Here is a 17,455-nt window from a genome sequence, read left to right on the forward strand (position 1 = left end):
CTCGCTACCATTCTGCTTCCAGGGGCTTCTTTTGCCTTGAAAAGCTACTTGCATGTGGCTGTAGCATCCGTGCTGAGGGGAGCCTCCCCTTCTGCTGCAGAATCATCAGGGAGACAAGAAACCAGGCTTATTTTCCAGGCTAGACCTTCAATACTGACGTGGTTCTCTGTGTAAGCTCTCTCTCCTTCACTGCTGATGGGGAAGCGATCAGTGAGGTGCTCAGAGGATGCAGAAGGGAACTGAGCAGTGGTTTAATCCATGATGTGCCAGGTGGCACCTGAGAGAGGATTCCTCTCCTGTATCTGTGATTTGTCGGTGCCATAACAAGACTAGATGCTGGTCACAGAGGTCCCCATTGACAGCGGGGGTGGGAGAAGGTCCATCGGGTAGGACAGAGTCTTCTGAATAGGCACCTTTTAGGACGTGGACGTTTCTCATTTTATTCTTCTCTTCTTCTCGAATCAGACAGATGCAGAGTTCAGTGCTACGAGTACCCCACCTGCCCGGATGTTGTGAAAGGCAAGTCCTCTTGAGCGTGTTTTGGAGTGGGTAGTGGAGACCACCATTAACCATGTGTGTTATAGCCTCTCCAAAGGGAGAAGGCTGTAACTATATGGAGATCCACTTTTGTTCTCTTACCTCTGGGTCAGTAATGGAAGCAGGGTTGGACAGTTGACAGTGACCAGGGAAGAAGGTTGTAGCATCCAGAAAAATAAGTTCAGTCCTATCTGAGAGTCTGTTGAAGCTTTTCTTTTCCTTTCTGGCTGGTTCATGGTGTGTTCTAAAGGAAGCTTTCTATATACCCAGCTCCCAGAGAGGAGGTTGCCTACGTGACCTGTACCTACAGGGAAACATGCATCGACCAACCTGACTTCCTGGCCACCATTGATCTCAACCCCAGATCTCCATGTTATTGCCAGGTACCTGTGTCTTGACTGTGTTTTTACTGGGCTGGTGACTAGCTGCTGGCTCTGTGCTTTATAGTGCCTCCAGATTCAGGACATCTACTCTTTTTTGCTGGGGAAAATCAGATTGCTTGATAGCCACTCTGTCATGCCAGCTGTCTGTTTATGCCTTACACCTTCTTGTCTTCCTGCATCTTTCTGTCTCATCCACCCTGAACTGACTTTTTTCCCCTGCTGCCTGTTCATATCCTGCCGAGACCCATCTGGGAGACCCCTTGTGAGTTTTGTCATGACAGGTCTACTTCTTGCTTTTCCACCGGTATTATGCATGAGATAGGGATGTTGTCTGCTAGGAATCTCACCTTCCTGGTCTCTTTCCACTGTCTTCTGTATGCCTCACTCTAGTTGAATCACCTCTGTCTCTGTGTCCCGGGGACAAGTTGGCTCTGACTCACTTCCCAACTCACTTCCAGAGAATCTTGGTGCTGCTAGTGAGTTTTTGAGCAAATGCTCTGAATCACCCTGTCAGTGGCTGCTCAGCATGGAAAATGGTCTCCAGTGACCCAGGTGGTTTAGGGTATCCAGCACTTTTGCAGAGTTCAGCAATTTTCTACTGTGCTGCAATGTTCTGTTATGCACTGCACCAACCTGTCTGCTGTCATCCTAAATGGGAAATTGGAGTTTACCTGTCTCCAAAGGCTGCAAAGACACATTATCTACTGTGCATCTTTGAACTGATCAGTCACATTTAACATTTCCGGAGATCTCCTTTGGTGTGGGCAGTGGTGTTATCATCTCTATGTTGCTGGTTGCATTAGGGTCCCCATTTCTCCGTGCCTCCCTGTGTGAACCCTAACTCTACCTTGAGTGCCTAGGTGATTCACCGCCTGCCCATGCCCAACCTCAAAGACGAGCTGCATTCCTCGGGGTGGAGCGCTGCCTGCCCCTGCTTTGACAATACCACAACGAAAAGGAACAAGCTGATTCTTCCCTGTTTGATTTCTTCCCGCATTTACGTGGTGGATGTGGGTTCACAGTGCCGGGCTCCCAAGCTGTGTAAGGTATGCCTGAGGTGATTCAAAGACAAGCTTCTGGGAAGGAGTTGGGAACTGGTGCTTCTTGAATAATGTAGAGGGAAGAAGGGTTCTCTCTTTATCTTCTCTTCCACCCTGATTTTAGAGAGCTGGGTCACTTTTGCCTCTCGGCTCTCTCCTTTTCAGACCAAGGAAGGCTCTGATCATCATTGCCTTCCCTTCTGTGTGCCTGTTGCATTCAGAGAGAGTCTAATAACGGGAAGTCACGCAACACACCACACCTGCCCCACTCCCAAATAGTGAGGTGGACAGACAAGCTGTTATGAGTTAGGTGTTGCTGCACTCTTGTTGTCTGTGTAGAGGGGAGCTCAGAGGCTTCTGTGCTCCTCTTGAAGGAGGAGCAGGTCCTAGCAAGCGTGAGTTCTGGGAAAGAAAGCTCCAGCAGGTGTCAGAGATTTTCAGAAGTCTCTGATGGCCAAAGGCTCTGCCAGGGAGTGTGAAATGAGCTGAGCAGTCAGAGGCTGAAGTGTGTGTGTGTCAACTTTTTTCAGATGATTGAGCCAGTGGATGTCTTCTGGAAGTGCAACAAGGGATACCTCAATATACCTCGCAGCCTGCCTAATGGCGATATTCTGATTGCCAACATAGGAGATCCATCTGGCAATGCGAAAGGTACTTTGCCCTTTAATAACCTCATGAACAAACGGATTGGTTTGGAAGTGGAGTATGTGATATTTCGTGCATCCCCTTTTTGTATCGCAGGTGGATTTATTGTGCTGGATGGAGAGACCTTTGAGCTGAAGGGGAACTGGGAAAATGAGTGTGACAGCCCACCGAGTGGATATGACTTCTGTTACAAGCCACGCCACAATGTTCTGGTCAGCTCTGCTGGAACAGCCCCAAAATGTACGGGATATGGATTCAGTCCCGATTACTTCAAGAAAGGTGAGGGAATATGGGTGCAAGTGCTGAGCCAGAACTCACCAAGGTGGTGGGAGGGTGTCGATGCCGTCAAAGAAAGGGCCGGAGCTGGTGAGAGGGCACAGGCAGATTTCTTCCCCAATGGCCCATTTTACAGACACGGCTACAGGACATGGAGCATCTGTCCTTAAGACAGGCTGGTTCCTGTCTTCTCCCACTGCTCCCTAAATCACCGCAGGTTCTCTGCTGATTCTGGCTCGTCGCTGCCATGGCTGTCCCTGCCTGTGAGCATTTTGGGGAGGGATTAGGGTAGCCCTCCCTCTTCTGACATGGTTTTCCTTTTCCTCAGGGGTCTTTGGGCGCCGCCTGAACGTGTGGAACTTGTCCTGCCGCAGCCTCACCCAGTGCTTTGACCTGGGGGAGGACTCTCTGCCCCTGAGCGTTAAATTCCTCCACAACCCCGATGCTGCCGAGGGATATGTCAGCTGTGCCCTGAGTGGCATCGTCTACCGCTTCTACAAGTGCGAGGCAAGTATTGTGCCAGCAGCCAGGGGAGACCCGGCCGTGGTGAGCTACAGAGGGATTGAGAAACACACAGAAGAAATTTGGGGTAGCAGAGAGAAAGAAGGAGGCGTGTGGAGGGGGCAGTATCCAGACCCTGCTTCGGATGTGTGTGCTAGAACGAGAGGAGTCTGTTCTTCCACTGAGTGTAAAGGGAGCCCATCGTGACCAGCTGGGATGAACATCTGGGGGATTAATTTGAGCGACGAAGACCAGCCTTGCTGTTGGTATCCGACGATGCTGTCCTAATTGTGTCTGCTCATAGTAGCTGGGTGCAGTGGCAGCCTTCCTCAGGCAACTTTGCCTAGCTGTGCAAGTGTGCGAGTGCAGGGGAGTGCTCTTGCCTGACCAGCCAGGAACGCTCATGGTGCGGTGCCTGTGTTTCTTGTGCAGAGAGACAACTGGGCAGTGGAGGAGGTGATTCGGATACCGGCCAAGGACGTGACGGGATGGATTATGCCCAAGATGCCAGGTTTGTGTGCCCTGAGGTGGTGTTTCCTTTTTCCTCCGGAGCGTTGTTTTGCACAGCCTGGCAAAGCCCACTCACTGACTGCCAAAGCCTTGCTGCGTAAACACGACAGAAGGCTCGTTGGAGGGGCTGAGGGGCTGCGCACCCCCCCAAGAAGACACTGCTGCCCCAGCTGGAGCCTGTGCACTTGAGCCTGTGAGATGTACAGAATGGCAGGGGGAGATGCGAGCTGGGGTTCGATGCAAGGCATGTTTTCTGTTGCTGCTGTCTTCTCTGGAGCTTTTTGTTTCTGTGCCCTAGCATTCACAGTGGACCTCATCATCTCAATGGATGACAAGTACCTCTATCTCAGCAACTGGCTGCATGGAGACATCCGCCAGTATGAGCTCTCCAAAACCTGCAAGCCCAGGCTGGTGGGACAGGTAAGGCAGGAGCAGAAAGGCTTGTGCTGTTGGGTTCCTCGGCAGGATGTGGTGGTGGTTAGATGACAAGGCATCATGTCTCCCACTGCCTCGCTTACAGGTGTTTGTGGGAGGCAGTATCCTCAGAGGTGGACCCGTGGCTGTGTGTAGAGACGAAGAGCTGAAGTGCCAGCCGGAGCCCTTGGTGATCAAGGTGAGTTCCGTGGCCTGTTTGCCCTCTGGTGTCCTTTGGACTTTGGCTCTGCTCTGCTAATTCTCTTGCCCAGGGTTTCTGGGGTAGGTCTCCCCTCGGGAGCTCCCCTGTGTCTGCAGCATCTGGTAGCTTGTCTGTGTTGGGAGGGGAGGCAGCCACTCTGCTCTGCTCTGCTCTCCTGCTCCTGCTTGTGCTTGACTGCTCAAAGAAAGAAGACAGTAACATCACTGCTGTCTGTTGTGCCTTCAGTGCAAGAGAGTGTATGGCGGCCCTAGTAAAATGCAGCTCAGCGTGGATGGCAAGAGGCTGTACGTCACCAACTCCTTATACAGCACATGGGACAAGCAGTTCTACCCGAACTTGGTCAAGTAAGAAACGTGGGAGACAAGGGGCCTCTTTTGCATGGCCTCTCTGTTAGAAACAGGAAAGGTGCCTCATCAGGGCGGCTACAAGGACGCGTTTGTGATTGCAAGGGGACAGCTCTTCCTAACACCGTCCCTGCAGCTTCCTCGTGTTGAATTTCACATTGTGAGTTGACTCACAAACATCTCTGGCTGGGCAAGGTGCAGCTGCTGCCTGTGTGGAGCTGCAGTGCCAGGGATTGGCTTGGGAGAGCCTAAGTGTTTCAGTCTGAAAGGTGGAGTGAATCCATCTATGGATCTCTGGGAGCCAGGCCACGTCTCTGCTACAGCATCTCCCAGTGTATCCACCAGAGATCTTTTGATTTAGCAAAGCAGACGATGATCTCCAACACCAAGGCAAGCTCCGGCCTGCCTGTCACATCATGCCTAGCAGATACGGAACAGGAGGGTGAAGGGCAGGATCTCTTGAACAGGACCATGGTTTGCTTGTCTGTAATAGCTGTGCTCTCGTCCCCTCGCAGGGAAGGCTCTGTCATGCTGCAGATTGATGTGGACACTGAGAAAGGAGGCCTGACCGTGAACAAGAACTTCCTGGTGGATTTTGGAAAGGAACCCAATGGGCCTTGCCTTGCCCATGACATCCACTTCCCTTGTGGGGATTCCACCACCGATATCTTGGCCTAGGCGCCATGTGGAAGACTCCCTTCTTCTCTCTCTTCTGTAGTGCAGCCATTAAGAGCGTAGGGTAATTGGGTCTGGGGGTCCTCATTCATTGCTGGAGTCTAGAATTCTGCTAACATAAGCTATGGAAGCTCTGCCTTGGTGCGAGGGTTTGGTTCAGGCCAGTGAACAACGACACAGGCATGTTTTCAGTGCAAAGCAATCCCTGGGCGTGATTCACAGAGCAGAGCCCAGGGCGATTGCTCAGATACAGACACGTGCAGTGCGCACAGTGCCTTTCGGCAGACATCTGCATACCCACCGTGCCTTGCCTCATTGCTACAGGCCTGTTGGACACCTGCCTTGATGTCCCCAGCCTGTTAGCAATCGCTGCCTAGTACCGGGGCCGGTAGCAAGGTGTTGGACTCTCAGTTATGCTTCAGGGCTTGATCACCCTTGAAAACTAAGGCAAAAGAAAGCGAAGTGCCCAGTTTGTCTGAGTTACTGTTCTTCAGCCAGGACATTCCTGGATAGTCTTCCCTGGCACAAGAGCCCTCTTGGCTCGCTTCTCACGTGCTTGGGTCGGTATGCATTATAGCTGAAGGAGTATGAAGTGCTTTATTTCAAAAAGAGGTGCCTGTTTCATGACACTGGTTTGCTCTTGTGTTCTGCTTTAAACAAGAATAAAATTGTTCTTTGCATCAGCTGGATCTTCACGTGTCTTATTTCACTGAAGCCTTTCTATATTGTTTTCAGCAGTGGTTAATGATTAGGTCAGGGTTTTAGAAATCCCTATGACAGAAACACTGTCTGGTCAGGAGTGCCTGTTAGTCTTCCTGAAACCCAAAGGTTGCAAAAATGTGGATCTAATGTGAATCCTTACAAATTTTAGCTTTTTCCATATTTACCTTGGAAGAAAAGATCTTCGCTTTCTTTCTTCACACTTCCCATGGACAAAAATATTGCTACAGCTCTCTTGTGCCGCCTTAATGGTCCCAGGAGAAAAACACTCCCTTCTGGAGAACAGTTCCATAGCTTCAATGAGGTGTCCAAGAGGTCTGGGAGAAATTGTCCCCTTGGGGGTCCTCTTCTCACGGGCTAGAGAGGACAACATTAGACGAGGTCTTGAGTTTCAGGAGGTGAGAGGCATCCCTGGGGCGCTGCTTGAGGGTGACACCCCGTTCTGATCCTCCAGAGCTGCCTTGTTTGAAGGCCTTCTCGGGGGATGTCCCTGCTGTTGAGGTGGCTTTGGAATGAGCCTTATCTCACCTGCCTTCAGACCCTGCAAAGCCTCTATCTCAGTAGAGGTGCCTCCTCCTCTCCCTTGGCTGGAGGGAGAGTCTGGCCAGCAGACATCCCTATGCCGGCGTGTGGTCCAGGTGGCTGGAGGTAGCTGTGCCGAATCCACCCTGGAAACCCCTCCTTGGGGTGGGGCCAGGCACCATCCACCTTAACGCAGGGAAGAACTCCCTTACCGAATGGCCATCTTTATGGGGTTGATCAGAGAGTCTGCTGTCCCTCACACTATCGACTGACCGCCCTCTCTGACTTGCAGGTGGTTGCACAGCAAGGCGAGGACTCAGCCTGGGCTGTGAGCTGCAGCTGGACTGTGAAGACCAACAGGCAATGGTACAGAGGTGACCCAGCAACTTGTTCCACCATCAGGCCATGCTATGCCCGAGCTGGATGGATGCGGACATGTTTCTGCTGGTATGAGCGAATGCCTTCGTCCCCTCCAAGGCCTGTTCCCAGCTCCTTGGGTCCTGATTTCAGTGTAGGCCTTTCCTCACGCTTGTGCATGAGTTACCCCGAGGAATGTGGAACGCGGTGCATCTGCAGTGGCTGAATGTGCCTTACCTGGGGAGATGGTGAATTGGGGTGGCTGAAGTTGGATGCTTCGTCTGTTCCCTCTCGTGGTTATTTGGAAGATAGGCTTCTCCCTGGTGCCAGCACCCGCCAAGTCCTTCCCAGCTTCCAACAGCTGTCCATGAGGACAGGCACTGCTGGCACCACCTGTCTTCCCTAAGGGAATTAACCCCATTACGGCAATCTTGCTGAACTGCAGCAGAGGCACTTCCGTGTAGGATGACTGGAAGGTGCATGTGAGGTCCAGATGAAGCTGGGGTGCTGCTTAGACATGCCTTGTCCTTTGGATTTAAGCCCTGAGGCTTCTTGGAGAAGCTTTCCTTGGTCAGAGGCAAGGTGGGACACAGGGGGACGTGCTGACCACCGCATTGTGGATCTGCAGTGTGCTCCATGGACCGTGTTGAGCATCAAATACAAACAGACGAGCCCAAGCAGGTGAGTTTGGGAGAGACTCAGCCAAGGCCATCCGTCTTTTTGCTGGCAATCTTCAGGTGCAATGGGCTGAGAGCCTCTGATGGCAGAGTGATTGACTGTTTGAGCTTGCTGGTTTCAGAGTCTACATTCGGGGTGAACACTGGAGAGCACAAGGCAGCAACCTGCCAGCAAAGATGTGCCTGTGAAGGCTGAGCATCCACTGCACAGCCCTTATAAGCCAAGCCGGCTGACACCCAACTTTGCAGCCAGAAGCAGTAGCAGGCACTGTGACTAAGCCAGATGTGTCATGGGGAAAACTGTTACATTGCTTCTGCCCTCCTCCCAACCAGCAAATTAACATCCCACAGTAAACACTCATCCTGCAATTAAAAGAAACCCAGTCCTCACTTTTCATTTTCAGTTGTGATTAACATCTGCAACCTCATAAAATTATTTCTGTGGTTGGGAATGCAGTGCTTGCCCGTTCTTCATCAGGGGCACCCTCTCAACCCCATAGGGAAATTCAAGACACTGCTTCTAGCAGGAAATCGGAGCAGAGGAGCAGCCTGCTTTCCCTGCTTTTCCCTAAAAGCCCTTGTTTTTCCAGTCTACAAGAATGTGTGCACTATGCAGTACAGAAACAGCCCTGTCCCCTACCCCTGTGGGAGGGGAGGAGGTTCTGGTAGCACTGAAACAGCTTCCCTGCACGTTTCCACTGCTGTAAGACGCTAAAGGCTGCCCTGGTACCTCCCACACCCCAAGGTGTGTGGATCCTCCCCTTGGCATCCTTTTTCCAAACCCTCCTTCTCCCTGTCCTGCTCCCTATATATTTGAACCCCCGCAGAGCTGCATCTTCTCTCTTGACTTGCTCCTAGCAGGCAGAATGCAGGCGGGATCGTCTCCTTCTGCTGCTCATCAGAAGGTGACATCCAACCCAGCCTCCAGCACAGGTAAGACATCTCTCCGTTGACTGCAGCTTGCTCTCAAGAGGAGAAGGCTTGGGTCTGTTGGTGGCTTGGTGCCTTCCGGCTGTGGGCTTTGCTCCAGAGTCCTCCTAAACTCATTTGGAGCTGGGTCTTGTGGGTTTGTTACTCTGACACCCAGAAAGCATAAAGTAAAAAGAAACGTGGGGATGAATGTGGTGTTTTCTCTGGCCAGGAAAGGGTTTCTTTTCTCAAGCTACTAAAAGTGTCAGGAAATGTTTAGGTAGACTGATGATTAAAAGCCTTCTAACTATTCTCTCATTTATTCAACTGCAACTTGTACAGACTGTGCTTGCTATAGTCAGGTATACCATGGCAGGGAGTCCGCAGTGCAAAGTCTGGCTTTGATGGGGCTATTTTTTCCAGGAGTAATATAAGGAGTAGGGAGAAGCAAGCTGGAGGGGTGGTTTCTCAGTGCTTCAGGTAGGAGCGTTTCCCTGGAGGACCAGGGACATGAGTGATAAATAAGAATAAAAACAAATAAGAAGCTGATGCAGCAAAGCCAAGTCATACAATTTAGGTGGGGGTTTTCCTCCCTCTCCTCAGGCTTGCTGTCATAAATGGGGAGAAGGGGTCCTTTTGGTGGTGGTGGTTGTTTCCTAACAAGCTTTTGTTCAACTGCATTAAGGACGATTTTCTCAGCAGTTTTAAAGTCTTTTGGAGAACGAGGCTGGCAGGTTTCAAAGTGCCCTGGAGACCCACAGCAGCGTGATGAGCACTCCCAGGATGATGCTAGGGGCTGGTGAGGAGGCTGACGCCTCGAGCACTGAATGTCTTGGGTGGAAACAGGCTTTCTGTGCAAAAGCTTTGCATTAACGTCCCCAAACCAAGGCACAGCAAAGTGAAGCCATCCCAAAGAGGGTCAGGAGGAGCCACAGAGCAGAGCCCGGGGCTCGGCTTATCCCCCTCCTCACCCCGCAGCAAGGGGATGCTTTCTCCCCACTCAGCTCCCAGGAGAATCCTCTCCCCTCCCTCTGCCCCTGGTGCAGCAGCCCGGCCATACTGCCTTTCTTCGCTGCTGCCTCCCATCCTCCTCCTCCTTGCAGAAGAACCACAGAGCTTTCAGCATCTCCTTGAGGCCATGCAAGCCTGGCATTGCCCCTACACATGTTGAGCAACCCTTCCTCTCCGCCACAGGGACATGCTGGGAGGCAAAGCAGAGAGACACAGCTGTGAGCCTTGTACCTTTCTGTACTAGAAATATATCACTGGCCTGTTTGGCTGCCCAGAGCCCCAAACCTTTCTGGGTTCATTTGGATGCATGTGGGCATCCTGGTTCACCTCAGACATTGCCATAGAGTGGGAGCATGCACAGCCACTCCAGTGAGCGGTTCCTTCGTAAAAAGGGGATTAAAAAAAGTCACTGTCATCTAATTTCTGTTTGTTTCTGTTCTTCTCAATGCAGAAAAGTGTGGAGCATGTGGTCCTGGCTTCGCCTCGCCTCTGGATGCAATGAAAGGCAAGTCTGAAATCCAGGGCAGGCAGGGAAGAGCCCTGTGCTGTCTGTGATTTAGGTGAAGATTAAAACAATGCTTTCAAAAGGGCGTTATTAATTAACTCCATTCTCGGAGGAGGCTCCCAGCAAGCATTAGGGAAGCGATGGTTTCGCTTCTGGCCTGTCCTGAGGCCAAACATCAATTGCATAATGACAGCTTGGTGTCAGAACAAACCTTTTTAGGTTTCATGATGGCTTGGGATGGGTCATAGCTTTCAGCAAAGTCACCTGTGGCTTCCTTGTGCAAAACCAAATGGGATTTTTAAGTGTCTCAGAGGCAATTGTATTGCTATAGCCCCACGACACCACTACTAGAGCTAAACCTGGGGAGGGAGAGGGGACCATGCTGATTTTTCATTACTCTCTGCCCCTGATGGCTGGGATCACATGACAAAACCTCATTGTATAAAAAACAGCCTCATGGGCTGCTTCCTTACATGTCTGGACACTTTGCCTGAGAATCCTTCTTGCTGCATTGCCGAAACACTGGTGTTCTGATGTGAAGAGACTGATGAATGCATCATCTCCAGCTATCCCTCCCTTAATCCTCTTCTCTAGGGTTTAGCAAACACAACCCTGAAACCTTAGAGAGCTCTGGAGCTTGCTCATGATCTGTCATTCCTGTCCCTGAACCAAGAAAACAACAATGAAGAGATGAGTCTTTAAAACATCCCCGTGTGTTGGCAGGGCTGGACAGTGATTTAAATTATTAGCAAATAACACAAAACCTATTGACTCTGCTACTCTGGCAAGTTTCCTTGGGAATTACCTGGTGGCTTCAGTGGTGCTGAGTAACTTTGGCACCCAAAAAGCTCTTCCATGCAGACATCTGGCCAGCTGGGCTCCCGAGCAGGTGGTGAGAAGCTCCTCGGTGTCCTTTGGATACCTTGGGAGGTGTATGAGCTCTGTGGCTGTGTCCCATACCCTGACTTGTGGTGCCACTGCAGCTGCAGGGACAGGATCCCTTGGCGTTTGGCAGCTGCTCTCAAACCCAAGACTGACACAGGCACCACTGTATAAAGGTTTATAAAGGCACCATGTTGCAAAGCCAGCTATTACCTGTTTTGGATCAAATCCAAAGGTCCCAAATCACCTCTCTCTCTCTTTCCCACTGCTCTCTCTTCCTCAGCATTTCCTAAACCAGTTCTTCCCCACTAGCCCTCACTTTGGCAGTACTTTATCCTGACACAACTGAGAGCAAGTACCACCTCCGCAGTAATAAGCAGACTCTGTGGGGTCTGAATGCCCTTGCTTGAGGGCTGGGTGGTGCTTAGGTCCTGGAGCAAAGCCATTTCCCAGAAAAGGTGATCACACTTGCTATGGGGAGCAGTGCATGGAGCAGGGAGCATGGCAGACCTGTTGCAGCAAGGACATCCCTGGGGCAGAGCCCTTCTTTTCCCAGCGGGATGCCCTGCAGGCAGAGAGCTCTTGCACCACTGTGCCATGGTAGATTTTCGCTGCTTAGTGGGACTATGGGACTGCACAGGAGGTTGGGGGGGGCTTTCTGCCTTTGACTTCAGTCTGGCAAGCACTTCTCGTGGTTTTAAGGCTTCTCCTGTGTAGATGTGATGGCAATCACAAACCACATTGTGTGTGTTGTGACACAATGTGGTTTGACTTGTGTGACTGATAGGATTGGGGAAGGGCTGGCATGTCCTTGCAGTCCCCAAAGCCGTGGACTTTCTTAGGGACTCTGAGGTCCCGAGATCCCTTCCCAGGGCAAGGGATCTGAATAAGCCCAAACCCCCGCAGGGCAGCCCCCTACAAACAGACACCAGCCTAGCGCCCCTGGTACTGCAGAGAGACGGAGATCCACTGCTGCATACCTATGGGGGAACACACCAGCTCCCTGGGAGGGAGATCTAGGCTGACCAGAGACTCCTGCAAGGTTTTTATTCTGTCAAAGGTGGTTTCTGCTGATGTTCATGCAAATTTCTGTCTTGAAAGGTCCCCGGGAGGAGATTGTGTATGTGCCCTGCATCTACAGGAACACTGGGAGGAAGAAACCCGACTTTCTGGCCACTGTGGATGTCAACCCCAAATCTTCGGACTATTGTCAGGTACCAAACACTTTATCTCGGTATTAAACTGGCCTGGGAAACAGCTCAGTGCTTGTCCTTCATGCTCCACAAAGCTGCTGGCTCAGTACCGAAGGCTGATGCCTGTTCAGTTCTCCCCAAGACTCTGAGCCTTCCTGTGCGTATGAAATGCATGTAAAATCCACTTCACACCCCACCCTTAGGATCCCCTGTGCACCATCGCTCCCTTCTGCAGGGTTAGACTTGCCTGAGGCATCCTGACCCTGTGACAGGGTCTGCGATGCACTGAGTTCTCTGGTCTGCCTGTGATCCTGCACTTGGCAGGGGAAAGACTGGTGTAAGCAGGGCTGGGACTTTGCAGGTGATCCACCGCCTGCCGATGCCCAACCTGGGGGACGAGCTGCACCACTCGGGGTGGAACGCCTGCAGCAGCTGCTTCGGGGATGCCACCAAGAAGCGGAACCGCCTGATCCTCCCCAGCTTCATCTCCTCCCGCATCTACGTGGTGGATGTGGGAACTGACCTGCGAGCTCCCAGGCTTTTCAAGGTACCTGGGAGGTGGTGCCAGTACACATTGAAGGCTAAAGGACTGGGATTGTGGCTTCTGGCTGTGGTGACAGCTTGGCAGAGATGCTTTGGGGTACATGTAAGAGCTCTGCAGGACCCCGATGCCTGGATGACAGTACGGGAAGGCTGTGGAGGGTGGTTGTTCTCCTGCTGATGTGCAAATACTGAGTTCTCCTCCTAGCTCCATGCAGGAGGGAACCAGGGCACACCAGGTGCCAGGCACAGCACTGCCTGTCAGGTTTACATTCCATGTCTTGCCTGTGTGTCTCCAAAGAAGCCCCAGGCATCTGCATGCAGTTTGCCCCAAGCTTGGGTGTGTGAGGGCCTGGCTGGTGGCCAGTAGCCAGCTTCTCAGGGTGAATGCAGCAGCCGCCCCATGTACCGGCATGCCTGGGGATGCAGGACTGTGCATGCTCTGCCCCAGCTCACACGCTCAGCCCCTCTGGCTGCATGGCAAGTCCCATCTTGAGGTCAGGCAGGAGCTGCCCAGCTGCGCCACAGAGTAACACCAGGCTTGCGAACCTGCATTCAGCGCAGCAGCGAACATGCTTCTCACCTGGGACAGCCCAGCACGGAGGATGAGACAGTGCCTGTGAACTCCCGGCAGGTTGTCAACTCGGAGGACGTCTTCTGGAAGTGCAGCCTGGGCTACCCCCACACCTCCCACTGCTTGGGCAGCGGTGAAATCATGATCAGCACCCTGGGAGACCCGGCTGGCAGTGGGAAAGGTACCCCAGTCCCCCCAGTCTTCCAGGGAGAGGGTGCCAGGACAGGAGGAACAGTCCCCACATCCAGAGGTGTCCTGGAGGCTTCACCCAGGTCTCTCAGCCCATTCAGCAGCCTTGTCTGCAGTGGGTCGATTTGTCTGTTGCTGCTTGTTTTATAACATGTAAACTGTTAATCTGGATGATTTCCGCACTACCAATGTATTTCTGGTTTTGCATCAGGTGGCTTTATTCTGCTGGATGGAGAGACCTTTGAGATCAAGGGGAACTGGGAGAAAGGGGACAAGATCCCCCCGATGGGTTATGATTTCTGGTACCAGCCACGCCATAATGTCCTGATCAGCACTGAATGGGGAATCCCAAAATGCCTGGGATATGGGTTTGATCCAAATGATCTGAAGAAAGGTGAGAAAACAGTTGTTTAAATACTCCAGGAGGGAGATCCTGAGCAGGACTGCAAAAAGGCGAAATTTCAACTCTCTTCTGTTGCCAGTGAGAGCTGGCATCTACTGGGCATAGATAAAACTGTCCAAGACAGTTTGCTTGCAAAATGAATTTCACACCAGTTCCTAGAGATCCCGTGGATTTAAAAAAGACAAGCCCAGCCCATTTACTGGGAACACACTTAAGATGCAAGCACCAGAAGTTCAATGCAAGGCAGTCCATAAATGCCACTGTTGAGCGGTACGTGGGGTTGGATTTCAGCCATAGGGATGAAAGATGAAGCCCCAGCTCAGCCCAGCTCCTCCCCAAAGGTCACATTGCCCTTCTCAACCCCATCCTAGCGAGATAGTCACCATTGGATGCCGGGCATCTTCCCATGGCTTTTGCCAAGGTCCAAAGCAACTGGTGTGTGCTGGTGCAGAGACCATGGGCTTGCCCCTGGGGAGCTAAAAGGGCTGAGGACTCACCGAACCCATAGCACATCTGCTTGAGACCTTGCGCCTCGCAGCATCCCCTCTGACCCTGCCTCTGCCCTCCCCTCCCAGGGTGCTACGGACGCCGCCTCAACGTGTGGGACTGGACCACTCACACATATGTCCAGGCCATCGACGTGGGCGAGGACGCGGCCCCCCTGGAGATACGCTTCCTCCACAACCCTGACGCCGCCGAGGGCTACGTCGGCTGCACCATCAGCAGCGCCATCCACCGCTTCTACAAGACCGAGGTATGTGCTCCCCAAGGGTTAGTGGAAAAGGGGTGCTGCCCCTTGGTTGACCAAGCCACAGGACTTTGTGCAGCATCCTGCTTCCCGCACCCCCCACTGTCCTCCCAGCCCTACTCCGGTCCTTACTGATGCACACACCACCTCCCGTGCTGTGCAGCCACCTCCATGCACCCAGAACATGAGCTGGCTTGGGGTAATCTCACCAGAGGACTTGTTCTGACTGGCAGCAGTTTAGGCTGAAATGATTTAATTTAAAGGAGATTTATTTATACCTTTGTTGTGGATTTACAACAGCCCAAGCAATATTCTTCTTGGTGTCTGTTGTTATGCATAATGACAAACTGGGTGAGGAGAGAGAACACCTTTCATCAAACCAGCTAATCTAGCTGGAAAATTAGACAAGTTTTTGGCCCCCAAAGCCCTTCCTCAGGTCCCAGAGCCCATCTTCCCCATGGCTCTGCAGAGCCAGAGATGGCTGGCAAAGTAGCTGAGCTACAGCCCTAGAGGTGGTGGATGCACACATGCAGCATCCGCCCCAGCACCAGGTCTTATCCTGCCTCCACCATGCACGCTGAGCCCCCTGGGGCCATGGTCTGTCCCGCACCTCCTGCAGCAAGGAGACTGGGCAGCCGAGAAGGTGATCCAAGTCCCCAGCAAGAAGGTGGAGGGATGGCTTCTCCCAGACATGCCAGGTCAGTGTGTCCCCAGGCTGGGTGCCGAGGTGCTCCCTGGCTTCCCCAGGCGCTGCCGGTGCTGCTGCCTGTTTGTGCAGCTCTGTCATACCCTCCCCAAGGCTTCATCACCGACATCCTCATCTCACTGGACGACAGGTTCCTGTACTTCAGCAACTGGCTGCACGGAGACATCCGCCAGTACGACATCTCCGATACCCGCAAGCCCAAGCTGGTGGGGCAGGTGAGGCAGCAGCAGGCTCCTGGTCAGTCACATCCATCTCTTGGGGACAGCTGGAATCAGCCCCTCCTTACTGTCTTGGCCACCGAAACCTTTGGTCTCCTGCAGGTCTTTCTGGGTGGCAGCATCACCAAAGGAGGACCCGTGACTGTGTGCAGGGACGAAGAGCTGCAGAGCCAGCCAGACCCATTTTTCATCAAGGTGAGCCCAGCCATCTCCCCAAAATCCCAGCCTGGGCAGCGGTGGCAAGGCTGGGGAGCGGGTCCTTGCAGTTCTGCTCCACTGCATCCCACGGGATGGACATGGCAGCCTGCACCACTGGTCTTGGGGAGGCAGAGGAGTGTCCTGGTCTGGCACCCTCTGGCAGCACGTCCGCTCCTTTGCCTGCTCCCAGGGGAAGAGGGTGCCGGGGGGACCCCAGATGATCCAGCTCAGCTTGGACGGGAAGAGGCTGTATGTCACCACGTCCCTCTACAGCGCCTGGGACAAGCAGTTCTACCCCAACCTCATCAAGTAAGAAAACTTTGATAAAACGAGGATGATTGTACGAGCTCATCAGGCGGGAGGCGCAGACCCTGCAGCTCGGGGACTGAATTTTGGCAGCTCCTTGGAGGCAGGAGCAGGTCCCCCCACACCCCAGCCTCCCTGCTCTTGCCCCTCCGCAGGGACGGCTCCGTCATGCTGCAGCTGGATGTGGACACGGAGCAGGGCGGCCTGACAGTCAATGAGAGCTTCCTGGTGGATTTTGGGAAGGAGCCCGATGGGCCCTGCCTGGCACACGAGATCCGCTACCCCGGCGGGGACTGCACCTCGGATATTTGGGTTTAGCCACCTGCTGCTGCCCCCGAAGCCTCTCCGCACCCCAAAATCCCAGTGCACGAGGGCTTCGGGAGTTTCACACACTCAGCAAACTGCTGGTGACCCATGCATCCTGCCCTTGCTTAAATAAAACCAAGATGATGTCGTCCTCTGCAGCAGCAGCTCTCCTCGCCTCAAATCTTGTTTTGAAACTGTTTTCAGGAGCCAGAAAACAAACCAGGGACGCAACACGGTGAACCTCTCCTTAACAGGCTAGATTTTCCTAACGCACCCCTCGTGCCTCTGGGCTCAGTGCCGACAGCGTTTTCTCCCAAAAAAGCAAACTTGGTTCATACGCTGGGAGCGGGAGCCTCTGGCTTGCACAGACACGGGCTGTACACACACGCTGCCCAGCACACACATGCAGCACACACACATATTGTGTGTACACGCATACTGCATACACCCCCATACGGCACACACGCTGTGCGCGTACTGCATTGATAAACACACTGAGCGCACACCGTGTGTGCACACACTGCAAACACGCGCTGCGTACACACGCGCACACGCACTGTGCACACGCACTGTGCACACCGCATGCCCATACCCTACATACATGCACACACGCTGCGTGTACACTGAAGGCGCGCTCTGCACCCCTTGCACGCGCACCGCACGCACACACGTTGCACGCACACGCACTACTCACGCACATGCTCGTTTACACTCGTGCTTCCTCCTCCCGTCTCACTAATCAGAAGCCTGTTGCTAGGCAGACTTCAGCTCGCGCGCGGCCACTCAGAACACTGACCTCGCTTGTATCCGGGTAGGAAAGCCAGAGCAGCCAGTCGCATTAAAGGAGAGCGCAGTATCCGGGCGGACCGGCGGCGCCGTAGCCAATCACAAAAAAGCGGCTGGGGGGGGCCCCGGGGGGGGGCCCGCCGGGGCGGCCGCGTTC

General features: G+C 53.1%; 2 protein-coding genes across 2 annotated transcripts; both read left to right on the forward strand.

Moving 5' to 3' along the window:
• Positions 1-375: 375 nt before the first annotated feature.
• Positions 376-6,085, forward strand: LOC104830514 (selenium-binding protein 1-like). Its single transcript, XM_010565474.1, has 11 exons — positions 376-519; positions 808-920; positions 1,781-1,966; positions 2,491-2,611; positions 2,702-2,884; positions 3,210-3,388; positions 3,815-3,893; positions 4,191-4,312; positions 4,413-4,505; positions 4,755-4,873; positions 5,389-6,085. The coding sequence occupies exons 3-11, from the start codon at positions 1,799-1,801 to the stop codon at positions 5,549-5,551; spliced, it is 1,227 nt and encodes a 408-aa protein (XP_010563776.1). The 5' UTR covers positions 376-519; positions 808-920; positions 1,781-1,798; the 3' UTR covers positions 5,552-6,085.
• A 2,605-nt stretch (positions 6,086-8,690) lies between these two features.
• LOC104830515 (selenium-binding protein 1-A-like) lies at positions 8,691-16,561 on the forward strand. The gene is made up of 12 exons (XM_010565475.1): positions 8,691-8,757; positions 10,196-10,249; positions 12,233-12,345; positions 12,686-12,871; positions 13,499-13,619; positions 13,839-14,021; positions 14,606-14,784; positions 15,398-15,476; positions 15,578-15,699; positions 15,805-15,897; positions 16,091-16,209; positions 16,362-16,561. Exons 1-12 carry the CDS (start codon positions 8,691-8,693, stop codon positions 16,522-16,524), a joined length of 1,479 nt encoding a protein of 492 aa, XP_010563777.1. The 3' UTR covers positions 16,525-16,561.
• Positions 16,562-17,455: the final 894 nt, after the last annotated feature.

This window comes from Haliaeetus leucocephalus, unplaced genomic scaffold (assembly GCF_000737465.1).
Source record: "Haliaeetus leucocephalus isolate CR32 unplaced genomic scaffold, Haliaeetus_leucocephalus-4.0 Scaffold193, whole genome shotgun sequence".
Classification (NCBI taxonomy): Eukaryota; Metazoa; Chordata; class Aves; order Accipitriformes; family Accipitridae; genus Haliaeetus; species Haliaeetus leucocephalus.

Coding starts and splice junctions, on each gene's coding strand:
- LOC104830514 (XM_010565474.1), top strand. CDS start 1,799: ATGCCCAACCTCAAAGACGAGCTGCATTCCTCGGGGTGGAGCGCTGCC. Junction 2,612..2,701: donor TCCATCTGGCAATGCGAAAG/GTACTTTGCCCT, acceptor TTTGTATCGCAG/GTGGATTTATTGTGCTGGAT. Junction 2,885..3,209: donor TCCCGATTACTTCAAGAAAG/GTGAGGGAATAT, acceptor CCTTTTCCTCAG/GGGTCTTTGGGCGCCGCCTG.
- LOC104830515 (XM_010565475.1), top strand. CDS start 8,691: ATGCAGGCGGGATCGTCTCCTTCTGCTGCTCATCAGAAGGTGACATCC. Junction 8,758..10,195: donor CAACCCAGCCTCCAGCACAG/GTAAGACATCTC, acceptor TTCTCAATGCAG/AAAAGTGTGGAGCATGTGGT. Junction 15,898..16,090: donor CAGACCCATTTTTCATCAAG/GTGAGCCCAGCC, acceptor GCCTGCTCCCAG/GGGAAGAGGGTGCCGGGGGG.